General features: G+C 46.3%; 1 protein-coding gene and 1 pseudogene across 2 annotated transcripts in view; both read right to left on the bottom strand.

The window, feature by feature from the left end:
- Positions 1–11,333, bottom strand: part of LOC108522105 (leucine-rich repeat-containing protein 37A3-like) — a 32,462-nt gene that overhangs the window by 4,040 nt on the left and 17,089 nt on the right. The window contains exons 8-9 of the mRNA XM_017862194.1: positions 4,131–4,256; positions 563–2,217 (exon numbers count right to left, since the gene is read on the bottom strand). Of these exons, the coding sequence (XP_017717683.1) occupies positions 563–2,217; positions 4,131–4,256 (1,781 nt within the window). The remainder of the gene's footprint in view (positions 1–562; positions 2,218–4,130; positions 4,257–11,333) is intronic.
- LOC108522108 (endophilin-A2 pseudogene) lies at positions 8,546–10,572 on the bottom strand (annotated as a pseudogene). Its single transcript, XR_001883367.1, has one exon. The product of XR_001883367.1 is annotated as an endophilin-A2 pseudogene (transcript).

Genomic DNA, 11,333 nt, shown 5'->3' with positions numbered 1-11,333 from the left:
AAAAAAAAAAAAAAAGGATGGAAGCTAACTTCTCAAAACCCCAGTATTCCAGGTGAGTAGCTTACAGGTTTTTTGTTTTTTTTTCTTTTGAGACAGAGTCTCACTCTGTCACCCAGGCTGGAGTGCAGTGGTGTGATCACAGTTCACTACAGACTCCACTTCCCTGGGTTCAGGTGATCCTCCCACCTCAGCCTCTCGAGTAGCTGGGACTACAGGCATGTGTCATCACCCCAGCTAATTTTTTTTTATTTTTGTGGAGACAGGGTTTCACTATGTTGGCCAACCTGGTCTCAAACTCCTGACCTCAAGTGATCCACCCACCTCGGCCTCCCAAAGTGCTGGGATTACAGGCGTGAGCCACCCCACCTCACCTACAGTTCATCTTGTGTACTAATCTATTTCACTCTCTAAATGAGCAAAGTGGGAGATCACAGTCATGGCCAAACTTACATGGCCAAGACAAGCTATGGCCTGGGAATTCCAGGTTCTCTGGTGTGGGCACTTTCCTGGCATACACTAAATGATGGGAAATCTGGGTCTCATGTTTCTGTGTGGTCCTCACCTCGCTCGACTTCTGCTCTTTCTGTTCACTCTGGGTTTCCATGCTCTCATTAATATAGTTCTCAGTTTTCCATTGGTCCGTATCCCATTCTGCCTTGGACGCCTTTACTTCCTTCTGCTCACTAAGAAGCTTCATCAGGAGGCCTGTCCTGGAGATGAGCTTGGCACAGGTCAGTTGTACATGGGTGTCAGAGCAGTCCATCTTTAAGGTCCGGATAACATGAGAAATAAACCTTCTCACATCCTCGGTGGGGATGAGGGATCGTAGCTGCTCGGTTAGCTGAATTTCAAACTGATCACCTGGGGATGAGAGCAATGGATAATTGAAGCTTTTGGGCTCGGGGGACAGGTCAGTGCCCACGTTGTTGTATTCCCATTGTGTTGGATCGGTTTGTTTAACAGATGGCCCTAAGTTGAACGCAATCCCAGCAGAATCTGCCTCAGGAGGAGGATTGTAGTTTGTGTTTTCAGAGATGGTGCCTTCTGGCATAGTAGTGGTTTCCATAAAAATGTTTTCTTTGAAGGCATTTCTTGCAGTTGTGTCTTTTACCTTCGTGTTCTCTGTAACACGTTCTTCAAATAGTTTAGGAAAAGGATTTTCCTTAGGACTCAGGTCTACTAAAGGCAAAAAAGCCCTTTGTGAAGGGGAATTTATGAGGCTGTTTGCTGCAGAGAATGGCGGCCTGTTTGCAAGCATCAGTCTATTGAGATAATTTTTCTTTCTCAAATTTCGACTCTTTTTGGCCTTGGGTGTTCTGTGGGCCACACGGTAGCGAGTTTTATGAGAGCGGTCGTTTTTTCTGGAATGTACGATTGGTCTAGCAGCCTTTGTATTCTTAACTCTAGCCTCTGCATTTTCTAAAATTAAAATACTATATGTTGAGTCTTTTGATCTGTCTCTGACCTGAGGTAGGGCTTTTGCAGGGATGGAAGCAGAAGGCTCGCCCATGAAGAAGCGTTTCAGCACAGAGGAGACTGCCGCCTTACGCTCTTGGGTGAATGAAGGCTTCATGTAGATGGCATTTCCTGCTAACTTCTCTATGTGAGGCTGTTCCAGCTCCCCTGGGACTGGGCTCCTGAGCCTTTTTTCTTGGGCAGCGTTCTCCACAAATGCCTGTGCACCCTCCTCCCTCCTGGTGCTCGGCTTTCCCACCTCTTTGAAGTGCCTTTTCTGGATGCTCCTTGGGCCCGTGAGGACTCTGTTCACTCTCTGCAGGTTGTTGCCTATACTTTGAATCTTTATCAGGCTCTTTTCCTGTGGTTGGATACTTTCTGATTTCTTCTCAAATATTTGGCCTTTAAATTTCTTACCTAGAAGGCTGGTCTGCATAAGCATGGCAGTTTTTTCTTCCCTTATACTCAGGGGCCTATCTCCATCTTGCGCATTAGAAAAGAGTAGTTTCATGAATGGTAACAACATTGATTCCGCATCTAGATTTCCTGCTGAGAAATAAGGCAAGATGTAACTTAGTGCACTGATAACCTCACTCTCGTCATTGGTGTCTAGCTGCTCACTCCCAAAGCCTGACAAGTTGATGCCACTGCTGTCTGAGGGCGCCTCCGGCTCAACAGTCAGCTCAGTGCTCGTGTGCTCCTTCCGGGCCTGTAACACCTTCATGAACGCTCCTTCTGGATTCCCTATGGATGCTTCTTCAGCTGTGAAAAAAGAAGAGACTGCTTTGATCATGAAAGATGATGGGACGGCATGCATCAGTCCACAGCTGTACGCCCCAGTCACACGGAGTAGGAGTCAGCAAACATTCGAGTGCCATTCAGAGCAGAAACATACACCCAATCCTAAACCTATGAAATGGCAACAAAAGGAGGAAAAAACATCTTTTGAAAACATGGCCACCTACTTGGAACATTCCATAGTGTGACACAGAGTAAGTCTGCTTAGGATTATTCTGTTGATCCCCAGGGGCCAGTTGCCCAGTGCTCAGTCAAAGCTCAAGGTGGAAGACAAGTGCTACCATGATGACCTGATGAGCTGGCCTCTCTGCAGACTGCTCCGTACCCTGTGCTGTCCTGCCTCAGATGCAGAGAGAGCACAAGGCTCCCTCTCTCCTTGTCCTCAGTGTACCTGTAGTCTCGCTACCATCACAGCTGAATGCAATGAAAGGCAGTCCTCTGAGAGGAGCAGGGTGGAGATGCTAAAGTGGAAGATCCCTCCCATTGCTGATAGATCCTCATCTGGCACACGCGCCACCCACCCACCCCATTCTCTGCTCCCACATACTGTAGCCCCATCACAGAAGACGCGACATGGAAAAAACTGTGTCCACCCTAATTCTTTTCTTAAATTTGGGCAGGGATTCAGGGTGTAGGTTAAGAGATTTTTAATTTGCCAGATTGTAGGCTTATGTTGTTGAATGTACAATGAATCTATGGTATGACAGCAGTTTCTGGATAAACATTACTTGAGGTCCTAAAATGCAGAAGGGAAAATGCAACGTTCGTCAGATGCCTACTTTGCTTTCATTTCATCTCTAATATTTTGGATGCGGAATCATCCAAAGCTTCTGACTGCATGAAGGTCAAATGTACCAGTGTGCAGCTGGCTTTCTTTTCCAGAATTAAAAGTATTTTGGGTGGTGCTGAGGGTCAGAGGAAGAAGTCAAGATTGTGAGAAAGGAGAAAGATGGGCTTGGGGAGAACACAGAATTGGGACAGAAGACCTGGCACAAGGTACAGCACCTAGCACCTCTGATCTTGTTTTTCCTCATCTGTAAAAGGAGATTACCAATGCTTTTCTGCCCACCTCTTGGGGAGAAGGGAAGAATATAATTGGTAAAAAAAAGTTTTGAAAAATAAGCAACATTTTCTTTAAATAAGTAGCCAGGCATTATTCATCATCCACCCCATATCACTGGTAGATACCTGTATTCAAGCTGGACATGAAAGCAGTCACATTTTAGAAGTCATGAAGTTGGTGCTAATAAACCTAATCTACAGAAAAACTCCTGAAAGCACTTGAGCATTTGTTCTGTGAATAGAAAGGTTTGAGATTCAGAGCAACTTCAGAGTTGGATGGTCTAAGCTTGGAAAATCCCTCATTCCATTAGAAGAGCCAGGCAGCAATTTCTGGTTATGGAACCAGAAGCTCTCAGGCTTCAAATAAAATAGCATCACTTGCACTCTTATAAAATTGTAAAAACAAAAACAAAAAAAACCCGGATCTACATCTGTCCTATAAGGCTGAGAGTACTTGAGATCTCATGGATATAAAATCAGCTTACAAACTACATTGCACTGTATGAAGAAATTATCACTGGGGGCAAAGCACCAAGCAGAGAGCACAGTACACAGTGTGTGGATGTTAATGTTATTGCCTAGTCTTCCCATTCCTTTGTCTTGGTCCTTTATGAATATGGAACAGTTCTATTATTACATTTTCTAATAATAACTGAGAACCTGACTCTCAGCAAGGGAATAGTTCAGAAATTGAGGGAGTTTAACTCTGAATGAGTAAATAAAAATAAAGCAATTATATCATTACTTTACAAATTTATCAATTAAAAATAAAAAATTTAAAAACAAATACTTAAAATAATGTAACAATTGATCACCAGGCAATTTGGACTCACGACAATGTATGGTGCTTGTCAGACAGGTACTGTTGCAATGCAGCTTGACTGTCTCGCAGACAGCCTCAATGCTGTTTTTAAATTGGCAGAGGCAGCAGGGCCATATGGCTTAGGTAAGATCCTATAGATGAAAAACTAGAGACACAATAAATTTAGTGTAAAGCGTTGAGTAAGGTAAAGGAGGCAGGCCAATGCTACCAGAGGGCTGGGCGAAAAGGTGTTATTGAGGCCTGTGGACTGAACAGTTGGGTAGGAACTAGAAGGCCGATAGGAAGGAGGACAGAGGTGCCCAACTGAAGGGTAAGCATGGCAGTGAGTATGGTATGCTTAGAATAAAGGTGGTTGGGATTAGAATTGGGTGACGCTGATCAGTAGTTTAATTGAGAAGTATTTCTTCCCAACTCAAAAGTCTCACTTTGGGCTGAAAGTACACAGGAAGAAGGTAGACTTCTAAGAAGAGTCTGAATAAGTCCCCAACTTCTGGAGGCCCTTTCTCAATTCCTGTTGGGAGTGGGAAATACTAGAAATTACTCTGGGCATTAAAAATAGCTTAGTTCAACGTGGATTGTGGGGTTAAAAAAAATAACAGAGATTGCATTGGTCAAATCTGGACAATTTGAGCATTCAAAAGAATAACAACAATAATAAGCTATAACATAATTAATATATAAAAGAGAATCAATGAAGAATGATATTAAAAAAGAAAGAAGGGGAGTTGTTCTTTAATGAAATAAAGCCAGATGATAAATGTGGAAGGAATGACAGAATTTTAAAAAGTGTCACTTTGCAACCACCAGTAATAAAAATTGATTCAGACAAGGATTATCACTGATGGACAGCTGGGTGAAAAGACATCTGAGAACAGGATCTTCACTGATCTCAAAGTACTACCTCACACATTATTTATTAACTATAGGAAAAATTACTTTTTTAAAAAACGAGACAAGGTCTGACTCTATCACCCAGGCTGAAATACGGTGGCAAAATCATAGCCCACTGCAGCCTTGACCCCTCTGGGCTCAAGTGACACTTCAAATTCAGTCCCTGGGACTATAGGCTTGCACCACCACACCCAGCTTTTTTTTTTTTTTTTTTTTTTTTTATTTTTAGCAGACACAGGGTTTCACCTTTTGCTCAGGCTAGTCTAAAACTCCTAGACTCCAGCAATCTGCTCGTCTCAGCCTTCCAAAGTGCTGGGATTACAAGCATGAGCCACCACACCCAGCAAAATAACTACAATGGAGAGACCTGGAAGATTACCTTCAACAAGTGATCAAACCTCATATTACAGGTCACCTGCGATCCCAAGGCAGGAAGGATACATCGCCTATGCAGTATTCTTCCCAAAAATGCTTCACTTGAATCTCATCATGAGGAAACAGAGAAATCCAGATTGTAGGACAATTTACAAGACAACTATCTTTGACTCTTAAAACATGCCAACGTCATGAAAGATCAAAGAAAGTAGAGGAATGTTTTAGATTAAAGGAAATGAAGCCATGACATGCAGTGCCCGATCTTTGATTGGATTCTGTACTATTCTTTCATCTTTCTGGCATGTTTGAATTTTTTTCAAAGTATAAATTTGGGCAAAAGAGATAACCAAGACAATTGATTAATTTATTGTTATGGCTTATTGGGGCAGTTTCAGAGAGAAAAACAATCTCTGTAACTGGAGTTACAGTCTTAGGCAGTATAGCATGGTCATTAAGAATACAGATTCCACAGCCAGACTAGGCTTAAATCCCAGCTCCACTAATAACGTGAATTTGGGAAAACTGCTTAATCTCTGTTCCTTGGCCTTGTTATAATAGTACCTACCTCTAATGAGTTTTGAGGATTAAATGAAATCAATATGTGAAAAATGCCTGGCACACAGTGAGTGCTCAATAAATGTTAACGACTATAATTATTACGTTACAGAGGTTTTGGGTGGGGGGGGAGGGGGCGCACTTTTCTGAGTCCTCCAAAAGGATGGCTTTATTAGGGCCACATTAAGACTGGAAACAGAAGAGTGTTTCATGGATACCTGAAGTCTATGAGTTGGGGGTACAATGTATAGAGTTTTAGATTACAACTGCATCCAATAAGTTGGCCTGACACATCTTTCAAACCTACAGAGGAATAATCACAAGTGACTAGTATTACTCCTTTGGGTCCAGTGGAAGCCTCTGATCTTCATGGGGACTGGACCCAGAACCGTAACCCAGCATTTTATTATACAGCAACCTTAACTCTGACACAAAGGTGTTTCTTTTGTTTGTTTTGAAGCTGGGTCTCACTCTGTTACACAGGCTGAGTGCAGTGGTACAATCTTGGCTCACTGAAGCCTCTGTCTCCTGGGCTCAAGTGATCCTCCCACCTCAGCCTCCTGAGTAGCTAGAACTACAGGTTTGTGCCACCACACCTGGCTCATTTTTGTACATTTTGTAGAGATGGGGTTTCATCATGTTGCCCAGGCTGGTCTCGAACTCCTGAGCTCGAGCAACTCTTTCTCCTTGGCCTCCCAAAGTGCTGGGATTATAGGCACGAGCCTAGAGGTTTTGTTATTCTTTTCCTGCCCCCAACTTTTGATTTTAAACATTTTCTTTTTTTTTTCTTTAAGCCTTAGGATGGCTGGGAAGCATTTTCAAATGGTCTAACGAACACCTGTATAACTTTCATCTGGAATCCACAGTAGCTAATACTTTGTCACATTTGCTTTCCATGTGTGTTTGTCTATACATTTTCTGGACAAACTATTTGAGTCAGTTGCAGACATAACGACCCTTCACCATTAAAGACTTCAGTGTGCAGCCCCCAAGAACTAAGGCATTCTCCTACATAACCAGAATACTATCATCACCCAAGGAAACTTAATAATATTATCATTGCCTACTATGTAGTCCATATACACATTTTCACAATTGTCCTAATCATATCATGGCTTAAAAAATTGAGAATCCAATCAAACATCACCAAACATCAGACATTACATTTAGTGTTCATGATTTTTTTTTTTCTTTTTGTAGAAAGACATTTAATACTTCTGTTTACAAAATTCAGGCACACATTTCACTTTGCGCTGGACCGTGTCCAAGGCTGTGTGCTCATCTCTGCCAGGGTGTCTGCGCCCTTCATGTACTGCTGACAAAGAGGGCGCAGAGCAGAGCCTGGGGTCCAGAGGCTTCAGGCTGGGCCACAGTGGGAGAGGAATGTGAATGTGGCCCAGTCCAGAGGACCCCCCATTTCATCGATTTTGGATTGGGTGACAGAGGAAGCAGATGTTGGGGCTGCGGACCTACTAGTCTGGGCAGGGGTCTGGAGACCCCAGGGCCGCCTGCTGTGGCCTAGAGGAGATGGTCAGGGCCACTTCCCACAGGGTGGGGTGGTAGCGGCTGGGAAAGGGGAGGCCTGGCCACCAGGGGCTTTAACATTTGCTCACTGGAGCCTTTGTGCTTGGCCCTCAGCAGCACGGCTGGGGCTGTGATCCCGTGCGAAGTGTGCTGGGGTGTATGTGGGTGGTTGGTGGTGGCAGCTTGTGCTAGAGTGACACAGGCCTCCGTGGTCCTGGCTGGGGGCAGTTGAAAAGCTGAAAAGGACGAGACGGGTGGATCACGAGGTCAGGAGATCGAGACCATCCTGGCTAACACGGTGAAACCCCGTCTCTACTAAAAAATACAAAAAACTAGCCGGGCGAGGTGGCGGGCGCCTGTAATCCCAGCTACTCGGGAGGCTGAGGCAGGAGAATGGCATGAACCTGGGAGGCGGAGTTTGCAGTGAGGTGAGATCCGGCCACTGCGCTCCAGCCTGGGGGATAGAGCCAGACTCCGTCTCAAAAAAAAAAAAAAAAAAGAAAAGCTGAAAAGGTACTTGGCTTTGTGAGGGCGGGGCTTGGGAGGCAGGGCCCTGAAGGAGGCTATGTTCTCTGTCCTGGGACAGATCCCAGCTGGCCTCTGTCCCCGGGCTGCAAGCTGACAGCAGGCAGGGGAAGCAGTGAGGCCCTCTGCCCTGGCCTTGGGGAGAAGGAGTGCATGTGTGAGGTGGGGGTGCAGTGGCCCTGGAGTGGGGTCAGAGCCCATCTCCAGCACCAGGCTGGGACAGGATTTAAAACCAAGGTCCTGTCTCTGAGCCAACCCGGGGGACGCTCGATCTCATCCCGTTAAGGCCACAGGACACGAGGGCAGGCAGTGGGCCGGGTCCCCATGGGATCAGGACGGAGGTGGGTGCTGCCGCGGTGGAACACTAGTGTTTGTGAGAGTACCTTAGGATTAGCCCCACCTGGGCCAGCTAGGCAAGGAGTTGGGGAGTGAGGAGGAGGCTGGCGCAATGCAGTAGGGAAGGGAGCTGTCACCGTTGGGGGTCAGCGCCAGTGTAAACAGGCGTCCCCACCCACCCAGATAAGCCCCCCACCCAAGTGTGGCTCCCTGCTCAGGGAGTACCTCGAGGACCTGGGACTGGGTGACACCGGCAGGCTCGGAAACCATCCTAGCAGCAGGAGCCCGGAGGAAGGCAGAAGACCCGGCAGGGGGTGCCGCCCAGTGTGGACAGAGGGGCGGGGCGCTGGCGAGTCACTGCGGCAGGGGCACGAGCGTGTCCACGTAGCTGAGCAGGAAGAAGCCCAACTGGCCGTCCAGCATGCCCTATACCAGTTGTAGTTGATCTGGTTGGTCAAGGTGATGACGTCACCCTCATGGAAGCCCAGCTCCCCATGGTTCTAGGGTTCGAAGTTGTACAGCACCTTGCAGCTCCGCTCGTCTATGGGTGGCATGCTCCTGCTAGGAGTCCAGATGGGCTTGTAGGAAGATCGGAAAGAGGAAGCTGTGATCTTGGGGACTGTGGTGCTGGGGAAGCCCCCGTTGGACTGCTCAGGCTCTCCGAGGTCAAAGGGCTCCCGGGACTTGGGCTTATACTCCCGCTTGGGGCGTGAGGAAGCTTCCTGCATTCTGCGCTTGGGCTACTCTGCCAGCTTGTCCGGGATCTGCATGGCCCGCCGGTAGCAGTCCAGCTGCGCCTCCACCAGGGTTGGGAGCTGACTCACCTGCTCGATATTGGTCTCCAGGAGGTTGCGCATGCTGGTTTCTGCCACCTCCTTGGACTCCTCAAACTTCTCCAGCACCTGGCGCATCTCCTTATTGGGGATCTTGCCCTGCCGCTTCTTCTTTTAGTCAAAGTCCAGGCGTCGGCCCTCCAACTGGTGGTGCTGGATCTCCTTCAGGTCGTTCTCGCACAGGTTCTGGAGGTGGTCAATGAAGTTCTGCTTGACCTCTATGTCCAAGGAGTCCTTCACCTCCACCAGGTGCTTCATGGACTTGCCAACATCCAGCAGTGTGTCACCGACGTTGGACTCACCGCCTAGCTCCTTCAGGTGGGGGATCAGGCACTCGCTCAGGAGCCCCTCCGACTGCAGGTAGCTGGGGTTCTTCACCTGGCCCCGGATCTCGGACACCATGTTGAGCATGGTCAGCTTACCTGCGAGGCTTGGGTTGGGCTGCAGGTACTTGATGGTCCTGGCCAGCACTTCCGTCACCGCCTTGCTGGTGACATCCACCTTCTCCATCTCTTTGAAGTCATCATCCAGCTTGGTCCCCTCAGCCCCTCCCACCTTCTCACTGACCAGCTGGCTTGCCTTGTAGAAATGGTTCTTCAGCCCCACCACCGACATGCCCGCTGCCGAGCCTCCCACCGGGACAGTGCCAGCGACAGGCTTCCAGGCGCCGCCAACCCTCTGCCCGCCTCAGCAGCCCCCGTTGGCACCGCCTCTGCCACGTGCTTGCCAGCCCCAGCGCCGCCTAGTGTTCATGATTCTTCAGTCTCCTTCAATATAGAACTGTTCCCAGGATTGTTTTAAAGTATACTGACAAACCTTTGAGACTGTAAATGACCTGACGTATACATTATCTTTACTTGAGAATGGTAATTTTTCAATACGCCATTAAAGATCATTAAACATGAGACAAGACAAATGCACTGGCCTACTTACTTGGTATATAAATGTGTAAACTCCTGAAGACTTCCAGTAATAAACTCCAATAAGGCAGTTAGTTCAATGTCTTTATGGCCTTGGTGACAAATAGTTACAGAGAATGAGAGCATTTTTCCTATCCACTAATGGTCAAGACAAAAGCAGACAGATCCTCACTGTCTTAGAGAACCAAGTGAGAAAGCTGGTCGATGAAGAGGACTTCATCCAGAGAAGAAGGGATCTAGCTGACAGGGAAGATGCTGCAGGAGACTGAGGGAAGTGAGGCTAGAGCAGTAAAACAGATCTGACAATGTGGTCAAGATAAGAAAGTGACCTGACAAAAATTAACAGAGTGTGAAATGAAGGGCCCTTTCCATGCTAATCTTGCATACTGCCCTCAACCAGCCTTAGCAAAACAGTTTCTATTTAGTTTGCCATATTGTGGGGTGGTGGCACTATTTAAGTTGCAGTCAGTTGTGTAACAAACTCACAGTAGGGCCCTGCAGAAATATATACATATACACACACACACATATATATACACACATATATACATATATATAATTTTTTTTTAAGACAACGTCTTGCTCTGTCACCCAGGCTGGAGTGCAGTGGTGCCATCTTGGCTCACTGCAACCTCCACCTCCTGAGTTCAAGTGACCCTCCCACCTCAGCCTCCCTAGTAGCTGGGACTACAGGCCTGTGCCACCACACCTGGCTAATATATATATACACATATATGTACACACACACATATACATATATGCACACACACACACATATATATACACACATACACACACACACACACACATCTGTATATATATATAATTGCAAAGAAGGCCAGGCACGGTGCCTCATGCCTGTAATCCCAGTACTCTGGGAGGGTGAGGCAGGAGGATCACTGAGGCCAGGAGTTTGAAACCAGCCTGGGCAACATAGTGAGATCTCGTTTCTCCAAAAAATAAATATACAATTGCAAAAAAAAAAAAAAATACATCCTCACACCATATATTCAAATTAACTAAAAACGGATCATAGACCTAAATTATAGTATTTCTGGGAGAAGACATAGGAGTAAATCTTTTCCACTTTGGATTAGACAACACGTTCTTAAAGATTTCTTAGGTACGAAACAAAAAAGCACAAGCCATAAGAAAAAATTGCTAACTTAAAGCTGATCAAAATTAAAAACTTCTACTTTTCAGAAAACTTTTTTTTTTTTTTTTTTTTTTTTTTTT

This window comes from Rhinopithecus bieti, unplaced genomic scaffold, assembly GCF_001698545.2.
Source record: "Rhinopithecus bieti isolate Rb0 unplaced genomic scaffold, ASM169854v2 scaffold_64300, whole genome shotgun sequence".
Lineage (NCBI taxonomy): Eukaryota > Metazoa > Chordata > Mammalia > Primates > Cercopithecidae > Rhinopithecus > Rhinopithecus bieti.
Note: the sequence above shows the minus strand (reverse complement) of the source record. Positions and strands in the feature narration are given on the sequence as shown.